This window comes from Petaurus breviceps, unplaced genomic scaffold (genome assembly GCF_028583685.1).
Source record: "Petaurus breviceps papuanus isolate PSGF00001 unplaced genomic scaffold, PetGlider_PUasm1.0 229, whole genome shotgun sequence".
Lineage (NCBI taxonomy): Eukaryota > Metazoa > Chordata > Mammalia > Diprotodontia > Petauridae > Petaurus > Petaurus breviceps.
In genome coordinates this window covers 37,555,895-37,576,758 of record NW_027185903.1, presented here as the reverse complement: position 1 = coordinate 37,576,758, position 20,864 = coordinate 37,555,895, and the positions used below count along the sequence as shown (strand labels likewise).

Below are 20,864 nucleotides of genomic sequence, written 5' to 3'. Positions count from 1 at the left end.
CTCCAGTGTTGGGACGACCTGGAGATCGAATCCCGGGCTCAGACACTCAGCACCACACCCAGAAATAACTGGCCATGTAACCTTGAGCAAGTTACTTAACCCTGATTGCTTAATAAAAAAAAAAAAATTAAAAAAAAAATTGTGGTCAGATCCCACCAAACATTATAAGGCATTTAATATAAGGTGGGGAAGCCCACAGTGCTCTACACGGGTGGGGATAAATTCTTTGATTAGATTGTCCCAGCCTGGGAAATTTAGGAGTCAATAATATAATGAAAGTTCATTAGAATAGTTTCAGCCTTGTTGTAATATTCATTCTCTCATTAACTGTTAACCAATCAGAGTTGATTGTCACCCTCTTTTTCCAAAGGCATGTAAACCGTAAACTCGCCACCATGAAGGTCTTTGGCATCTGAGAGTTCCACTGACCTCTTTTATTAATGAAATGCTAAGATTTTTAATAAAATGACTAATTACCCAGAAATTATGTCTCTCAAACTTTTTAAACATCACAAAGGGAAATAATTTCCCCCTCCTGGATACAATTTTGTTGACTTTAACACCATGCCTCAGCTTTGGTCTCATGCTAGAAACTCCCTCAGTGCCTTGGAACTCCTCACCTACAGCCTTCTCATCCTGGAACATTCCTCTTCTGTTGTCTTATCCTGGAACACCCTCTACCTTGTCTTTTCCTGTTGGTGAGTTCCTCCTAGGTCCTTCATTTTAGCTCCCTTTCCCCCCATGAGAATATAAGCTCCTTGAGGGTAGGAACTACCTTTACTTTTGCTTGTATACTTTTGCTTTATCCCTAGGCTTAGCACAATACCTAGTTGGTTGTTTGTCCTTCGTTTTTGAAGAAGACTAATGACATCATGATGTTTTGACTTGTCCATTAACTAGATTTAAGCAAGGCATAGTTGCACAAAGTCATCAGCCTCACTCTCTCTTCTGGAGTTATTGAAGCCTAGTGGCAAGACAAAAGTCAAGATGACTGGCAATGGTCCAGAATGTAGCAGATGATCTTGGCACCCTTGATGTCTGATCAAGTTCAAAGCACGCCACCTGCATCAGCCACCTCCCTGGTGGTTGGATCAAATTGTTCTCATCTGCCCATTCTGTCAGGGGAAGTCTTTACATGCTTGGGGCAAACATCCCTAACTCACTGATAGATTTGAGGTCTGTTTGTTACTCTCAACCTGTCTTAGGCCATCTGCTGAGACTGTTTTACCAGGGTGTGGCTGCTGCAAATGCTGTAGCTTCTTGGAGCCACAGGTGAGAGCTGGGTGACAGGAAGACACCAAAGGTGGATGAGCAGCACTGAAATGGGGCATATGCCCCTTCTGTCTAGTATGGGCTTCATAAATGCTTGCTGCCTTGTCTTGAAAAAAAAAAGTGATGGTAAAATAAAAAAAAAAATCCTTTGGCCCCTAATTTATTTCCTTTGTACAAAGTGTACTCTTCAATTGGCGAGTATAGTCATGATGCTTATCCTATCAAGTCTTACTACCCTGCAGTCTTTTTTATGTCTTTCATCCATTCTCTAAATCAGAGGTTCCCAAAGTGGGTGGTACTTCCCCCCCGGGGGGACAATGGAACAATGGGGGAGGGAGGTGTGGTAGTAGCCTCAGGTGCAACTGGGGGGTATTGAATATAAATAAGGAAGCAGTAGAAGCATAATAAAAGAAGACAAGAAAATTTTGAAAAACTGCATGCTTCATATGCTGATTAAGGAGTTAAAGTCTTGGTGTTTATATTGTTTTCCAAAAAACACACAAAATGCAAGTTATAACCAATCAGTGGTTATGTTTGTCAACAGGTCTTAACAAGCAAGTGTTGGCAGGCAAGTGTGTTGTGAATTGTAGTGTTGTGCATTATGGGGAAGTCCAGCATGCATCTGAGGGAATATGACATGACAATTTTGCTGTATTTTTGAGAGAAATAGCAAGTTTTGTATGGTAGATTTGCAGTTTCATGACTAATCATTTTAAAAAATTAATTTGTTTACTTTTAGTTTACAAGATTCATTACCACAATTCCTTGAGTTTTAAATTTTCTCTCCTTCTTCCCTCCCCTCCCCACCATGGCGGCATACAATCAAGTACAATATCTGCAAATACTTTCACATTAGGCATTAGTCAGGTTATAAAGAAGCATTGTAACAGATGGAATGAAGAATGGGAAAGAGGAAACAAAACCAAACAAGAAAACGAAAAAGGGCAGGTAGTTTGCTTCAATCTGGGTTCAATCTCAGTTCTTTCTCTGGATGTAAATATCTCTCTCCATCATGAGTGTTTTGGGTTTGACTTATGATTCTAGATTGCTGAGAAGAGTCCAGTTTATCAAATTTGGTTATCATACATACTTTGTGTCTGTAATTGTGTACAAATTCCTCCTGGCTCTACTCTTCTCACTCAGCATCAGTTCGTATAAGCCTCTCCAGGTACATATGAAGTCCATCTGCTCCTCGTTTCTTATTGCACAATAGTATTCCATAACATGCATATACCACAATTTGTTCAGCCATTCCCCCATTGATGGGCACCCCCTTAATTTCCAATTCTTTGCCACCACAAAAAGAGCTGCTATAAACATTTTTGTACATATGGTCTTTTTCCCACTTCTATGATCTCTTTGGGATACAACCCTAGAAGTGGTATTGCTGGGTCAAAGGGTATGAAATTATTTATAGCCCTTTGGGCATAATTCCAGATTGCTCTCCAGAAAGGCTGGATCAGTTCACAACTCCACCAGCAATGCATTAGTGTTCCAATTTGTCCACATCCTCTCCAGCATTTGTCATTTTCCTGTTTTGTCATCTTAGCCAATCTGACTTGTGAGATGTGGTACCTCAGAGTTGTTTTGATTTGCATTTCTCTAATCAATAGTGATTTAGAGCATTTTTTCATATGCTTATAAATATCTTTAATTTCTTCCTCTGTAAACTGCCTGTTCATATCCTTTGACCATTTATTAACTGGGGAATGACTTGTATTCTTATAGATTTGACTCAATTCTCTGTATATTTTAGAAATGAGTCCTTTATCAGTGACATAGTTTGTAAAAATTCCCAATTTTCCACTTCCCTCTTAATACTGGTTACATTGGCTTTGTTTGTACAGAAGCTTTTCAATTTAATTTTTCAATTTAATGTAATCAAAATTATCCATATTGCATTTTATAATGCCCTCTAATTCTTGTTTGGTCATAAAGTCTTCCCCTTTCCACAAATCTGACAGGTAAACTATTCCTTGCTTTCCCATATTACTTAGAGTATCAGCCTTTATAGCTAGATCATGCACCCATTTAGACTTGATTTTGGTATATGGTGTTAGATAATAGTATATTCCCAGTTTCTGCCATACTATATTCCAGTTTTCCCAGCAGTTTTTGTCAAATAGTGAGTTCTTATCCCTAAAACTGGGGTTTTTGGGTTTATCAAACAATAGATTACTATAGTCATTGACTGCTGAGTCTCGTGTGCCCAATCTATTCCATTGCTCCACTCCTCTATTCCTCAGGCAGTACCAGGTAGTTCTGAGGACTGCTGCTTTATGATACAGTTTTTCATATGTCCCAAGCCTAGGCATACATAAGGAGGGATTTAGGATATATTATATAATGAGTTAGGGAGTTACTTGTAAATAAGTTAGAGAAGTTCTCACAGGTGCAGCTTGTTATTGTAACAAGGGGAGATACGCCTTTGGCTGGGGCTCCATGATGAATGGTTGCTAGGCATAGGCTGGAGTGCGGAGAGGTGGACAGAGAGGGTACTCTGAGGCTAGGGAGAAAGATACTTTTGAAATTGGGGTCTGAGCATCCAGGCCCAGGCACCTCATCAGTCCTACAGGCTGTGTAGCTTTCTGTGTATATAAGCCTGGTCCTTTTCCTATATCAGTGCCTTTATTTAGCTCCTTGTTAAGTCTCAGGCCCGAATGCCTTTGTGTCAATAAAGCTGCCATTGGTTAAAGAGAAGGTCTGATTGAATTCTTTCAAAAACCTGAGCCAGCTCTCCCAACTCTGACTTCAGCAGTAGGTCAATTAAGTCTGGGAATCTTTGTTCTAAATACTATGATGTAGAAATGGGAACAAAAGTTTTAATTTCTGCCTCCTTTTCCTGTTGCTGCCTGAGAATAACTGGGTATCTTTACTTTTATTTTCCCTATCTCTTTGTAGTATCTGGTAAGTTTTCTCTCCTTCCCCCCCCTTCGTAATTCAATTTAAAGCCTTTTTTTGTTCTGAATCTAAGGATACCAATTTTCTCATTTTAACAACTTGCTTATAGCTCTTGTATCTTAAGTAAGCTGGGACAAAACAGCATTATAGCTATCAAAAGCAACATTATTGCAATCTTTCCCTGGAATATTTGAATAAAATAAGATCTCTCTTCAGCTATTTCAAATGACCGGATGACTTTTAAGCTCAGTAAACTTCTGCTTCAGGCAATTTTGTGGGTGTGAAAGCAAAGCTTGTCTCCTTGGGTGGGATGGCAATGATGGGGTGCTTGGGATATATGTTTGTAAACTCAATTTGTAACAAAAGTAATGGTGGGGTGCTTGGGATCTATATTTGTAACATCAGTCTGTAAAACTTTGTAAGATCAATTTGTAAAACCAGTTTGTAAAATCACACTCCATCCCTGTCCCCCCCACCCCCAGCCTCAGCATTAACTCTGCCCAGCAACAAGTTATCTCAGCTTGGAGCAATAACAAACTATTCCTATGAATGCTTCACTAAAATATCTATAAACATTTCAGCTTAGGCAACTATTATCTGCCCCTTGCATGGTGTCGCTGCCCCCATGAATCCTTTGGGTACCTATCTCTAGGTTGACTCCTTGGCTGCCTCAAAGAAACCTTCAGGACCCTATCTCTGGGTTAACTCCTTAGCCTATTATCCCCCGAGTCTCTGTTAGCCTTGGTTCCCAGACATTAATCTTGTCAAACATGACACTGATGGGTGGCAGACTGGGCACTTCTCCATCAGCCCTTGACCACTGGCTGACTTAGTGACATTTCAAGCCTAAAACCACACCTCCAGGTAGCCCCCCTTGAGCTTTTTTCCAGTGAATGTCCCCACCTTAACTCCTCCCTAACCCCACCCTTAATCACCTAGTTAGCATAATTGGCACAGGTTCTACTATGGATGATTCTATATAAATCTTAATTCTACCCCTTTAAGGTTTGCAGGTCCCCTAAGGGTCTTTGCCCAATGTAAGGCATATAATACACTTTTTCAACTCTGACTCCAAGTTAGCCTGAGCTGAATTCTTTCCAGATTGAATGGCAAGTTCTGATCTTATATAAGATCAGAGTTCCTGCTGAACCTATTGGGAGCCATCCCTCATCAGCAATGTCTATGCAATTTTCCCCTTAAGTGGATTCTAAACAGGCAGTTTCTAGGATGGCCACTTGTGGCATAGGGACATTATTTGCAGCTACCAGCACATCCCTGGGAGAAAATGAAGGTCCTAAGTCTTTCATAGATCACGGGAAACTTCTGTTGGAGAATCAGAAATGTGGCAAATCTATCTGCCAAACTGTATTCTGCACCGATATCTGGACCAATGAAATGTCAGTTACCCTCTGATGAATATTGCTATCATGCTATTTTGGTACTTTGAAATACTCAAAACACTTAATTCATGTTTTCTGAAACTTACTTTTTTTTCACTCTTGCTTTATCTAACACCGAGTTACAAAAGTTTTCCATTTGTATTGTAGCCTTAAATGGTAGCACTCATCCAAGAACATGGAAAAAGTTTATTGCTTACATTTATTTAAAGGTTCACAGGTACAATGTGTAAGAAAAATTATTCAATATTACATATTGAATATCACATTTGGAGTAACAACAACAGATGATGGTTGATGACATGTTTATACATGCATTTGGCTAAAACTTTAAGAGCATGCTGATGTATTTTATGGGAAAGTCTTTGTGAACACAGAATCGGAGTTAGGTGTAAGAACAGAATTAGCAAGGAAACAACACATTGGGCATAGTTTATGTGAAAACTGCTCGGAGCTAGGATATAAAACAAAAGCAGACAGTGCAAAGATACAGTGCTAATCACAGCATGAAATACCATGAAATTACACATTTTATGATTAATAAATAGGATTTAGGATATTTGAATAATTTTAAAAAACATGATTACGTTCTAAAAAAATTTGTCCTTATACCTTTTGATTCTTAAGTGCAGCTTTTTGGCATTCATATGACATTTAAGGCAGTTTTAATTCTCTAGGGCAGGGTTTCCTAAACTATTTCCACTTTCGACCCCTTTTCGAGTTTCGGCAGCATTTGCTGTAGTCCGTGATGCAGCATGGGCAAGTGCTGCCAGAAACACCTCAGATTCATTATGTTTGATTTTGAGTAAATTTTTTGTCATTGTGTATTCAGAAACCTTTTACTGTTGCCAAATATTTCATGACCCCATATGGGGTCACAACCCACATAGGAATTGCTGCATGGGCTTGGCAAGGTTCAGAGAATTTAGTGGGATTTGAAGTCAAGGATCTAGGCTAAAATTCTGGCTCTGCTACTTATGACCTCTGTGATCTTGTGTAAACTGTTGGGCCTCTCTAGGCCTCAGGCTCTTTTTTGTAAAATGAGGGGGTTGCACTCAGGGACCTCCAAGATTGCTTACAACTAGTTATGCCTTCAGCATTGGGGGTGGAGTGGGGTAGGGATGCAGACGCCCCTGTGATCTGGAGAATTGGCATAAAATTTTTTGTACCAGAGAAGTATGAATTATGGTATTAAAAGATAAAAACATTGATATTATACAACACTATGCATATATTTTGTGCATTTCTGAGTTCCTAAACTTTTTCTGTGTCATCGGCTGGCCTTTGTGTGTGTGTGGCTTTCACAAAAATTCCATTTGGACAGTTGTGATGTGGAAGGAATAATTGTATACATTTATGTTCTTGTGAAGCTTACATAGAAAGGATACAAGGGCTTCATCAAATGGCCTTTATTATAATTCTTTTCTTTCTTTTTGCTTTTTGGACGGGGTACTGCAGGGCAATTGGGGTTAAGTGACTTGCCCAAGGTCACATGGCTAGTTTTTGTGTTAAGTGTCTGAGGCCAAATTTGAACTCAGGTCCTCCTGACTCCAGGACTGGTGCTCTATTCACCACCTAGCCACCCTCCCCCCTTTTCATTTTAAATCAAGGATATAATCAAACTTTTGTATTATGAACTTTTACCAATAATTTAAAAATCATCTACATTTAGCTTTAGCAAGGACTTCTGTACTTATATCTGTGTGTGTGTGTGCGCGCACGCATGTGCTCAGGGGCATGTGCTGACATCTCAGTGCTGCTCTGGTTTTTCTAAAGTATCATAAAAAGTTTGTCCCATTAGCGAGCTAATGACCCCCTCAGTACAAGTACCCAAGTTCTTGTCTTGCAGAAAGTCAAATTCCTATGCTGCCCACCTCACTGCTCCCCATTCAACTAGATAGTTTTGTGTAGCATATTAATGACTTTCAAACAGTCAACCCATCCAAATGGAATAAAATACTTTATTGAAATGGGAAATTAACGCAACTTTAAAGACAAAACATGGGAGTTTTAAAATCTGATACTTAAAAGAATACATCATTGAGAAAACAGAGCAATATAGACAGTAAGATGATGAAATGGTAGAGTAGGACCCCTTTTGACTTAATTGTGTCAACTAGTCAACTGGTTAAAGTTCTGGAAGTTCTATAAGGTACTCATTCTCTTTCTACACCTGTGATTTTGGTTGGTTTAAGTGTGTATGCATGTGTGGGTGAGGAAGTGGTGAAGTGAAGAGTTGTAAGTTGTAATTGTACTTCAATTTAATCCAAATGTCCCAAACTTTTTTTCAGGTTACCAGATTTTAATAGTACAAATGAAAAAATATGCACTATGAATCTGCATGCCAGCTTTGTTCAGAGGGCATGCCGGTAGTGTTCACTGTTATCATTCCAGTTTTAGTGTGAGTGATGGTAAAGCAAACACTGCCCAAAACTATATGAGATTCTACCCAAATTAATCCTCTGGTTAGTAAAAGTTTGTTATACTTATATATATGTACGTACACACGTCTTATTTTCATAATTTTGTCTTTTCAGTAGGACATCAAGCTTATCAGATTGGTTCTTGTTACATCCTTAATAAAGTTTTATCAAATAATATGAAAACAAGTATATACAAATGCACAATTAATGATTTTCCTAATTTTTTTCATGTTATATTAACTCCCAATTCTCTATCATATATACAATTCAGCTTATTTGGTATAAATTTTGGGCATCTTCTTAGATTAACTTACATTAATATTTTTAAAAAGACAAAAACAGTTTTTTCACATTTTAATGAGTAAAAATTTCTTAAAATGGCTAAATAATCATAGGATCAGACCTTGGACACTAGTAGTAACTATTAGTTAAAATTTAACTGCTCTAAATATAATGAACTAGATGTGGCTAACAAATTATTTTTTTTCTACAGATGGGAAAATGTACCTCTTGAACTACTGAATTCACCTTCCTCCATGAAGAGGTTTTCCAGATAAAGTGTCATTATTTGAATGTAGAATAGTCATCTTGACCCCAAATATTTGATGACAATAATAAATCAGTTTATTATGGTTTAGCATTATAATCATTTTTCTGTAAACCAGATTTGCCAAATTTGTCATACATAGTCAAAGCAAGTGCAAAGACAGGCATCTGCCTAAATATCTCCCAGGACAGTAACTGAACATTAAAAACAAGATTATGACTTTTTTTTCCCAAGATCTTTGGATAAAATGCAAGTTAAATATTAATGCCCAAATGCATTTTTATCTTTTGGATGTCCATTCAGCAAGTATGTGAAAACCTGGTAAGGAAAATTAATCTCTGTACAAAAAGCAAGTTTCTATCTAGATTCTAGCATATCTTAGAGAGTCTGGCTAATTGAATTCATTCTACTCTATTAAACATATAGATATACATATAAAAACGTATGTGTGTGTACGCATGTGTCTCATCATACATCTTGCTCACAAGATGCTCCCTTAAAATACTCACTAAATATTTAAGAACTATAAAGAAGGAAAGGGAAGAAAGGAAAAGAAGGGTGGACAGACATACTATTTCAGGCCAAAGGCTTCACACTATGGCTGTGCCTACATGGTCACCTAAACTGAGTAACCTCAATAAGGATAACTAATTATCATTTCTTTTTTTTTAGTATTCTATTGACTAAGTATTTTGGTACCATGAAGACACAGAATAAGCTATGCTGACATGACAAATTTCCATGCAGGCCTTAATGCTCAATGGCTCACGTGACAGCCTTTAAATTCTGAGATACAGTCACACTATCAACTTCAATTTGAACATTCTGCTTAGAAAGACAAGAACTAGACTGTCCGTTCAGAAGATATTCATCAGAAGAGTTAAGTGCTACTTTTAAAGTGAAACTTTCCCTGAGCATTTTGAGGAAGATTAAAGAGCACCCCAAATTTATTATAAACCAAAGTTTAGTCATACCCTTTTGTATAAGACACTTAAAAGATTATGCCTCCCAACTGTATTGTTAAGTTTGAATGCAACAATGCTTTACTTAAATGAAATCAACTATTAGAATGAGAAACCAGTTTAAAAAGTTTTCATACCTTTTCTACCTACCAAAATCTAGCTAGTCATATACACGTAAGGTCTCATCTTCACAGGCGGAACTTTTTTTTTGTAGGAGTGGGGTGGGAGAGGAAAAAGGGGATAAGAATCAGTTGGATTAGGTAGAAAGGGATAGAGTAAGAAATTATACTTTATATAACTTTAAAGCAACCGATGAAGGAAAATCTGGCATTTAAATTCTGTTGATCCTTAATAGTGCAAATTTGGGCTAAGAGTGATGAAGCTGGTCTGATACTGCAAATGAGAATTAAAACAAGGGGATAATTCTCTTGTTTTGCTTCCATTATCATAACTGTCTGGTAAGAAAACCTGATCTGCTGTTTTTATTAGAGTAGTGGTGATAGTTCTAGCAGTGCAAGGCTATGGTATTTATGCAAATCTATTTTCAGTCTGTATTTACAAAGTCTCGGGGAATCAATGTCAGGCTATCGATACATGCCAGCTGTGCCAGTTTAGTTACCATCCTTTGGCAAGTTCCCCATTTGTTTCTCCCTCCATGTTCTTCCTTTGAGGAAGGCCATGCTCTGCCAGCTTTCCCAAGGGAATCCTACACTTCTTTCAAGATCCAGTTCAAGAGTTGTTACTTACTCTGTGAACACATCCTACTGACAACTTTCCATATGCTGAAGTTGCATGGCACTGTCATCTTTATCACAGTGCCCTGTATTTCTTTACATTTTGACTTAAAAATTTTCTAGTGTTTTCTGTAGGTCATCTCAACTGGATTGATTATATTCTGCACAGTGCCTAGTCCAGCTATGAACATATTTTAGGCACTTAATGGTTACAAGAGTATTTATTCATCCTAAGATTGCTTAGTTTAAAAAAATTAAATTCTTTGTTTATATACAGAAAGACAGAGTACATTTGATCACTACACTTGTATATCAGATCAATATACAAGGAAGGACTCATTTATGAAGTTATTATTATATGTTACTCTATTAACTTATTAGAAGAAACACATCTTATGATTTTAAATAAAATAAAACTTTATGGGTTTCACCTGTTTAAAAGAAATTTTGCAAAAGTGTTAATTAAGCATAGAAGTAGGAGTAGAAACTAAGTGAAATTCAAAAGTAAAGGAAATAATCAGCATACCTGGGATTGTTAAGAAATCAAATCAAACCAAACCAACCTCCCCCCCGCCCCCAAATCCTTTATCTCCAAATTAATTGTTTCATGTTTTACCAAAATGCCAACACTAACAGAAACACTATTTGTAGTAAATCTGATAAGAAGTAGGATTTGAAAACAGGAATATTATGGTTAAAAATAAAATATCGGTACTCAATTCAGCACCTACTTTGCTAAAAGGCACTGTGCTATATGCAAGGGGCATATAGAATAACAAGAGTTCCTGTCTATCCTCGAAGGTCTTACAAGCTAATGCAAGGCACCTCAAGTATGCTCCAGTATATACAAAAGGTAGAATGTGATAAGGGCCAGGGAAGCATCTTTAAGTACTGTAAGACAATGGTGTCATACTCAAATAGAAATTGGAGATGCCAAACTGTATATAAGGACTCCTGTGAGCTGCATATTGACTTAGTTTTATAATGTGATATTATCTATTTTTATTTATTTTGTTAAATATTTCCCAATTATATTTTAATTTGGTTTGGGCCACACTTGGGAGTTGTATGCCACTTCTACTGTAAGAGGCAAAGGGAGAGATCATTTACAAGAAAATAAAATTTGGATAGATGGTTATCAAAATTTGGTACTTTGTAGGGTCTACATTTAAGTTCCACTTTAAAAGGCAGTTATGCCATTGAATTTTTATATTGGGGACAAGTCATTGCTACTTGAGTCTCAAATTTTACAGAATTACAGAGGAGACACTTGAACCCAGGGCCTCTTGACTTGGAGGCCAGATGGCCTCTTTGATAAATATAGAGCATTAAAATGAAAGGATAACATATTCCTCACAACAGTGGGGAGTCTAGTGTGAACAATTAAGATGTTGAAAACAGAACTTTATTTCATCTTGAAATAAACATCAGTTCATTTTAGTTTTGTAGTCATAATAGACGAGTGACCGTTAGGCAGAGTCACATCTGAAAGTTTGAGATTTCTGTAACTGAAATCTTATAAAAAACCATAGCCTCTCCCTTCCTTGGATAGCAGGAGTCTATTTTGCTGCTGGCAAGCTTTTTTTCATTTTAATCTCTAACAAGCGTTTATCCAATCTGTCCAGCCTACTTCCACCTTGTTAAAATATGGCTCCTAGGGACGGCTAGGTGGCACCGTGAATAGAGCACTAGCCCTGGAGTCAGGAGGACCTGAGTTCAAATACAGTCTCAGACACTTAACACACTTACTAGCCGTGTGACTTTGGGCAAGTCACTTAACCCCAATTGCCCTCCAAAAAAAAATATGGCTGGTAGAGAATGAACTTTTAGGGGATGATACAAATGAATACGTGAACCATGAGGTTATGCCAGTCACAATAAAGAAGTAACTCCTAGGCCCCTGAAAAGTAAGACAGCATAATAAAAAGGCTTTAAAACAAGTCTTTAACCATAAGACAGAATTAATGAGGCTAGGTATACTTACTTTCCATTCTACCTCTGGGCTAGTATGCGGTATCTTGTTAAAAACACTCACTTTAGTAAAAAGAATTCTGGTGACGACAATGATTACAATTCTAGAAAAATCAATATGTAGGGGTTTTTTGTTTTTTGCCTGGTGAACAGTGACCACTAGCATCAAATGAATCAAGTGCTAAGAAAAAAACAGTAATTTTTCAGGGCTGCCTACTTAACAAAAAAGAAAAACAGGAAATATATTAAACGACAAAAATTTTAAACACTGAAGTTCAGATAAAGTGCTTCTCTAACCACATTTTCTGAAGCCTGATAAGAGTCTATAATTTCAAAATACACCAACAGAGAAATGTTACAAATTTAAACTTCCACAAGCTACAAGTGGCTTATAAAAATGCCTACAGCATTCCATCTTTCCACTGAACACTTGACAAATATGAATTTGCCTAGATGAGGCTCATGACAGCAGCAGCAGAGTCATTTCCTCTTCCCAATCCTCTCCCTGGCCCAGTGAAGATTATGTTCAGTATACTGATATGGCAAATGAAAATTGAAGCTTTTTAATCTGCTAAAATAGAGGATCCACAATTTGAGTTCTGTGCATCACCACAAATGAAAAGGAGTCAACTTGGGCCTAATTTATTTATGATTACAGTACATAATTATGAGACTGACCATTTTTGTGTCATGCAGAAGTCAGTCTTGTTATTTATGGTACCCTCATTTATTAAATACTTTATAAACCAAAATATGAAAACCAAACACGTGATTCTTCACTTAAAAAAGAAAATCTTCCTAAGCTCAAATATCTATACTTTTACCATTCTTAGAATGACTCACCATCTTTACAAGGTCAATAAATTTCTGAGTCAGTACAATCATGCTGACTGCTTAAATGCCCTCTGTCTTCTCAATAACAAAACAGAAACAAAAAGTTTCGCTTAAAGAATTTTAGAGAAGGTTTTTCTTTTTAAAATGCACACATCCTGAAGCAGCACATATTTGACTATTTAGACAGGATGCAACAGTTCATGTAGTGCTTGATGTAGAATCCCAGTTATTCTGGAAGAGAAATAGCCCACTTAAGTAAGGGTATGCTTTAGTCCAGGAGGTCAAATACCACCTTTGATAAGTGATGTTTTTATCTGAAGTCACAGATAAAAGTATACTTAGCTTTATAGGAAAACAGTCACTGCTTAAGTCTTAAGAGAAAACAGTTTCTCTCACTGAGGCATGTAGCCACCTTGTCTTACAGTCTGAGGCAAATAGCTTTTAGACATTCCTTCATCAGTTGCTGCCTCTAACCCAATTGTTTCAAATCTCTGAATTTGTCCCTCGGTACTTGAACCAAAATGGTCTGCTGCAGAAACATCTTCAAAATCTTTAATTTGCCCAGATCCAGAGGACTGTGATCTCTGATCTGACATCTGCTGCTGTTTAAGTCTAACAAAATCTTCCTCATTCACTGAAGAAACTTGCTTTGATCTTTCAAAATGTGATAAATCTGGACTGATTTCATCTTGATTGCAATTTTGTTTGAAATACTGCTGCCTGGGTGACGCGCCATCACCATTTCCTCCATTCTCTACTATCTGTAGGTCTTCTGGTCGTTCCTCTGAGTCCAACAAAGGCTGGGTGGACTCAGACCTTGAGAAGACCTGGACTGATGGAAGCTGGTGCCTGTAGCCACTATGTACCACAGTAGAATACTGCACGGTGCTCGATGTGTTTTGTCCAGATTCACTTTCATCATTACTAGAAATGCTTGGCCTAGATGATGACATGCATGAAGAACCTCCAATGCCACTACTGTGCCCTTCAGTAGTTATTTTTTCCTTTTTGAAGAGATCTAATGACTTTAGATCTTCTGGCAGAGGCTTTTTCTCATTTGCTTCTATTTCCACAACACTGACATCAGTGTCAGTGAAATTGCCTTCTGGGTACATCTGGTCTTTGGGATGCAAATTGTGCTGAGAAAGAGAGAAAACAATCTATCTTTTATGGTGTACATTCATGCTATTTTTTCAGAAGTAAATAATAAAACATGTATCCTATGAAGAGTTATGAAAGTATGTTCAATTCACAAATCTAAGAGTTCATCTGAAAATTTGCCAGCTTTCATCAGGTAGACAGAAAATTCACTAAATGCAAAGTAATCTAGATGAGTCTGTAGATAGTGAATTCATTATGGTTCAAGAGTTTGAATCATTTTAAGCTCTCTGAAGGCAAGACTGAACAGTTAATGTCTCTGTACTCCCATAATCTAACACAGTGCCTTAGAAATAGTGAGTGCTCAGGGGCGGCTAGGTGGCACAGTGAGTACAGTGCTGGCCTTGGAGTCAGGAGGACCTGGCTTCAGATCCGGCCTCAGACACTTAACACACACACACACACACACACACACACACACACACACACACACACACACACAACCTAGCTGTGTGACCCTGGGCAAATTAACCCCAATTGCTTTAAAAAAAAAAAAAGAAATAATGAGTGCTTAATAAATGTACATGGAATTGAATAAGATCATAAAATCTGCCTGAACTTTTCCTTCTATATTATTTGCAATTATCTTTCATAAACCAAAAATCCCACCAATTAGATTCTTCAAATATTAGAAAATGACTGAGGGGTGGCCAGGTGGCTCAGCGAGTAAGAGCACCGGTTCCAGTGTTGGGACGACCTGGAGATCGAATCCCGGGCTCAGACACTCAGCACCACACCCCGAAATAACTGGCCGTGTAACCCTGAGCAAGTTACTTAACCCCAATTGCTTAAAAAAAAAAAAAAAAAAGAAAATGACTGAAGATTCTATCTGGACAGAAACCGAAAAAAAATCTGTAGGTAGCAAAGCCAAACTTCTATTTGGATGGAAACCTTTGGGTACATACCACAGAACATGTATATATGCAGACACATGTGTATTTCATGCATGTGTGCATATGTACATAATTATCTTCTAATCTGTTAAATGTTAACAGGGTAGTCAGGTATGACTAGAAAATTATAAGAAACGATTACGGCAAAATTATTTAGGCATCAATACAGAGGGGACTTGCCACCAGAAAAACTCCAAACCAATAAACCCCTAAGTCCACAAAATTGTTCTAATTGGTAGAAAACAGTACTTCTCTTGCCTAGTAGCACAATTATAAAATATGCCATGTACCAACCTGAAGTCTATGAGAATTTTTTCAATTTTTATCAAACCTTTTACTTTTGTTCAGCCAAATTTCTCTTAAGCTCAATTCAGCTTCTTTTTAGGTTTAGCTTTGTGAATGTGTGCCCTTAATAAAACCCACACAATGTCTATCTTACCCTAGCTGGTGTGTGAGGCGACCACTGAGCAATATGACTCTTTGAAGGATCTGGAACATTAGGCCAAATATGTTTCTTAATCCTAGAAAAGGGATGAAAATGACACATTTAAAGACACATGCATTAATTTTTTTAAAGTTTAATATTTCCAAAGTAGGAATACTTAACAAGTAGCAAACAAAAACCTCCAATTCTTCCCATTACAACAAGAAGGGAAATATTATTAAATAAACTTAAGAGATATGGTTTATCCATAAGGAGACAACTGATGGCATAGGTAGGCATAAAAAACTAATATGTTGCTCCTAAATGCACTAAAGTACATTCTACTAGGCAATGAACAATTTTTAAAAGCTTCACAGTCTACAAAGTGGTAGTGCATTTTAAAAACCGTTTATTTACCTGTTCATAAAACATACCTGGGTATCAATATGAAACAATTTAAAAAAAATTAATAGTTTACTTATCCAGGATTTTCAGACTTCATATTTTTGGAATTTCAAATAACTTTTTTGAATCCAAAAGTTAAAGAATTATGCTTTAAAATGCAAGTATTATTGTAGTCAGTTCAAAGAGAATTTTTATAGCTTAAGAAACCTATTTCTCTGTTTATCTTTATGAACTTTGAACAAGTCAACAATTTCTAAATGTGGTAACATAATGAACGATGAAGATACTTACAGATCTAGCTTGTTAAAACAGAGCAATACTCCCAGAAGAGTGGTCAACAAGAATGCTAAGCAAACAGGCACAACTATGGCTTCAATTTCTCCTTGAGCTAAGAAAAAAAAAAAGTTAAGAGAAATGTAATACTGAAAAGGAGAAAGTATGTGTGTGGGTGTGTTTGGGTACATTGTCTGCATGTACACCTATGTATGTGTCTTCCGCAAAAGTCCTCCCATGATGCTTCACTGTTAGTCAACAAGCATTCATTAAGCACCCGACGCCATGCTAAGTGCTAGAGAGACAAAAAGGCAGAAGATGGTCCCTGACCTTGAGGAGGCTCCGAGTCTAATGGAATAACATGGTGAAGTACAGGTAAGCCTGAGTTTTGGAAGGCTGTGCCAGCAGAGTGCCAGTGCTGGCAAGGGTTCAAGTACAGTCCTGGTAACAGAACCTTGCCTGCTAGTCAGACTGTATGTGACTAGCTCTAGTGAGAGCAGCTCTTTACTAGGTTAGCCCACAGGCAATGAATCCTTGGTCCAATATGAAACAACAACAAAAAATAGAAAATGGTCCTTAGTCCCTTGAGGGGCTCCGCCCCACCCCCAAACAGTGTAGGGGAAGAGCGTTAAGATCCCTAGTTTGTAGAAAAGTCATAAACTTTAATTTGGCCAAGGTGATGATCACAGAAGGGACTAAAATCCCATTCATGTGGGCACTGCCATAAAATCAGAAGCTGTGAAAAGACCCTCAGTTGGAGGATGGCTCTGAGGTTTTCCTCAGAGAAGCAAATAAGGGAGTTGGTGAATGTTGTTTCATAGGAGATAACTGAGTTATTTCACAAGTGTCAACAAACAAAAAACAGTGAAACAATAGGAACAGTGGTTTATGGGTTAATACTTGCTGTAGAAGCTAAGGAAGTAGAAATCCCACAAAGAAGCTGGCAGGGAAAATGAAAAGCCAGCAAGTGCATCACAGCATCAGGAAGTGAAAGAGGCTAAAGACTTCATACAAAGGAGCGGTGAAGTCAGCGGGAGAGCTGAAGCAGGTCTTGCTTCCAACATTTACTGTTTGTCAAGCCACTCTGCCTAGATTTCAATTTCCTCTGAAAAGATAGAGACAATGCAACTAGCAAAAACACTGTTTTCTGCTAGGAGCTAACTTTAAACTAAATAGTCATCTGAATAATCCTGCAGCCTTGGTTGCAAGGAAAAGTTATAAATGCCACCTAAGAGCCATGTAACCCTCTTATACTATATATCCCATATGTAATAGTAGAGCACATCTTATCTGATCCTCTCATTAAACCTGTCATACCCTATTTTACAGATAGGGAAACATACTCAGAGATTTTAAGTGAGTGGCTCACCATCTGCCAGTTGTAGTTAGAATCAGAACCCTTCCATTTCAATGTTCTTTCTACTGCATTTCTCCATTCTGCTTTACCACAAACACCTAGTAGGGACAGTGATAGTCTAATACTAATTTTCCCATCTGATAAAGAATATTCATCCTCTCTTATCAAAAATTTTTAAAATATAAAATAAGTTTATTGTATGTGTCACAGGTGTTAACTATTTTTGCATGTTCATTCAAGTGACAAAAATTTGTCTATCTGCTATTTGTAGTGTGTTATACTAGATAAACACAATTAGAAAAATCTTGTCCAAAATATTACTGCAATAAATAATACTTCAATGTTGTTGGAGGCTCCATGATTAGAACCCTGATCTCTCCACTGACATGTTCTAAAATTTTTCCATACCCAGGCAAAGTGCTATAGAAAAAATAAAAATCACCAGAAGCTAAGCTTCTGGTGACACATGTGCCTTTCTGAACTGAGCTAGGCTGGTCTCTGGGGGAGACACAAGGTCTAGTGCACCACTGGCATAGCCCTCAGGAACCTAGGATGCTCTACAATGAGGTGTCATAGTAAGACCTGAGTGAAGGCTGAACATAAACATTATGCACTGGCTGTGATTTTGCTTGTGAGAAGGAACAACTTTAAAAGGATGTATTTATATACATACAAAAGGATGTATTTATATTATACTAGCACAGGGGTACAGGATGATACCATCACTGGGGCAGCTAGGTGGCGCAGTGAATAGAGCACTGGCCCTGGAGTCAGGAGAACCTGAGTTCAAATCTGGCCTCAGACTCTTAACACAAAAAACTAGCTGTGTGACCTTGGGCAAGTCACTTAACCCCAATTGCCCCTCCAAAAAGTAAAAAAAAAAACCACAACAAAAAAACCCAGGATGATACCATCAGGTAAGTCTTCCACTATACTAGATAGATTTGATTGACTAAAAGTAATTGTAATATTACTTTCAATTCTTTCCTATAATTAAATACATATACAACTATGAACACCTAACGTCTATGTGTCCAGAGATATAATCTCAGCAGTAAGCAAGGAGTTAACTTTTACCTTTTTTTTAAAGTATCAATTTCTTATCTCTTACCAAACTTTGGGGTAGTAAAAGTGAACTCTGGGCCATCCTTGCCACCTTCATCTGTATATGCTGCCATCCGCACCATGTACAACGTGTCGCTAGTCAAGGGGGAAAGTGTGTATTCTGTGTGGGATGAGTTCACATGCACAGCTGGAAGAAGGAAATAAAAATGCTTAGCTACTGAACCTCTTTTTCTCACCTTATCTAATACCAAAGCAAAAGACTTTAATCACAAGAGAATAATTTTCATAATCTTGTTTTTATTGCTGAAAAGAGTCCTGTCTCCTTACCATGAAAACAATCACAAAACACATTTTACATCAGAAGAGGAGATATTATGCTTCCATACTAAATGTCAATATTAAATAGGTGAGACCTAGAATAACATTTTGAAAGGTTAAACAATTCTATTTCTTAATAGTTGACGCTTTTACTTTCTTTACCTGTTTCATTTCCACTGCTAGTTCTGTAAAATATGGTATAGTTCCTGATGAATCCATTCTGGTCATCCACAGGAAGGTGCTCCCACACTAAGACAGCCTCATTTTTCCCTACTTTCTTTGTTCGAACAAAAGGTCCTCTAGAAGGGGCTGTCACAGAAAATATTCATTTGCTTAGTTAGAAAGTCATTAGGATCTGGCAAATATCCTTGTACAAGAAACTGGTGAAAATGTCATATTTATAAATGACAAAATATTCCAAAATCATCCTTTCAAATATTCAGATAAAGTGAGTTTGAACTTACCAGCTTGTTTAAGATATGCCTTTACAGACTGGGGGCTTCCTGGGCCATTATCATATACTGGGATAACCATTATCAAATAACATTTGCTCTCCATTAAATTTCCTAAAATAAGAATGAAAAATTATACATTATTTTCTACAATGAAATAATTCAATTGATTCTGATACTGTGTTATGAATGATGCATTTTATGGGTTGTAAATTATGTATGTTATGATCATTCAACAGCTTCTTTTTTTAAAATAAAATTTTTCTATCACTTTCTTCATAATTCACACTGAACTGAAAGCCTATCAAAATTGCCTATGACTGAAAATTTACTTCTTGCAAATTCAGTGAAATAAAAAACTCAATCAAACCAATTTACTTTTGAATAATAAAGATTTTAACAAAAAGTCTGTATTTACCAGATATAGCGAAAAGCATCTAAAGAGTGGCCTAAAACTGTGTCGAGTCTTCGTGACATATAGTTTCACACACTGGTGACTAAAGCAGCTGCTTATATGGCATAAATGGCAAAGTTTCCTGCCACCTTGGCATGTAACCAAATGAGGTTTACTAAAAAGTAAGGGGAAGGTGAGAGACAGAAGGCATTCCTAAATCTCTGGTATTACCCCAGGGAACAGATTAAGCCACTGTGTTCTCTCAGATGGCTGGTTCCCTGGGAAAAATAGAGATCAGTGCAATTTTTCTGGAAGCATTAAGACCTTGAAATAAAAATGTCTAAAAAACAATTTAATTTCAAAATTTTAAGTTTAACACAATTATTGGCAACAGCAAACTGTTTTTCAGCAATTTAATGGCCATTTCAGCATAAAATATAAATCTTCTTAATTTGACAGTAACATCTACTGTTGCTCCTCATCTGCTGTAGATTAACCAAGCTTGGAATATTAGTGTTCTCATCTGTAAACAAGGAGGGAGTTAGGCAACATGACTTCCTAGGCCCATTTCTAGCTCTAAAGCTATGCCCTTATATATTAAAATAGGAAAACACAAGGCTTTCAAATGAAAATCTGAAAGGCCACATCAACCACTTTTCTACCAAGAGATAATTTTTCACTTTCTTCTGGGATCATGAATGTGTCCTTGAGGTGCTGTTATACTTAATTAGAAAAGTCAATATAAGCTGAATAATTTTTGTTTTCCATTTAGAAATATTATCATTCTGAAAATAATTAATAAGAACCCCCAAATGCACATACATTTAAAGTTCTATGTTACCTTATTTTTATATGGTGCTTTTAATCTTTTCAAAATGCTTTCCCATTTACTGGGTATTTTAAGAAAGATTTTACATCTAATCTTGGCCCTGCCATTAACTAGCTATGTGACACTGGAAAAAGTATTTCCCTTCTCTGGGTCTTGTCTATAAAAGAAGAAAGATTGGTTTGATCAGTTCTTCCCAATCTGTGAGCTGCAGAGCAAAGGGTCCATGAATACATAATTAAGCAAACATATCTTCTT

The 20,864-nt window shown here is 37.1% G+C and overlaps 1 protein-coding gene across 4 annotated transcripts in view; it reads right to left on the bottom strand.

The window, feature by feature from the left end:
- Positions 1 to 5,753: 5,753 nt before the first annotated feature.
- Positions 5,754 to 20,864, bottom strand: part of IL6ST (interleukin 6 cytokine family signal transducer) — a 44,990-nt gene continuing 29,879 nt past the window's right edge. For all 4 annotated transcript variants that reach the window (XM_069096483.1, XM_069096484.1, XM_069096482.1 and 1 more), the window contains 6 exons: positions 19,399 to 19,500; positions 19,097 to 19,243; positions 18,663 to 18,803; positions 16,213 to 16,309; positions 15,532 to 15,613; positions 5,754 to 14,180 (listed from right to left, as the gene is read on the bottom strand). In XM_069096483.1, the coding sequence (XP_068952584.1) occupies positions 13,434 to 14,180; positions 15,532 to 15,613; positions 16,213 to 16,309; positions 18,663 to 18,803; positions 19,097 to 19,243; positions 19,399 to 19,500 (1,316 nt within the window). In that variant the 3' untranslated portion in view covers positions 5,754 to 13,433. The remainder of the gene's footprint in view (positions 14,181 to 15,531; positions 15,614 to 16,212; positions 16,310 to 18,662; positions 18,804 to 19,096; positions 19,244 to 19,398; positions 19,501 to 20,864) is intronic.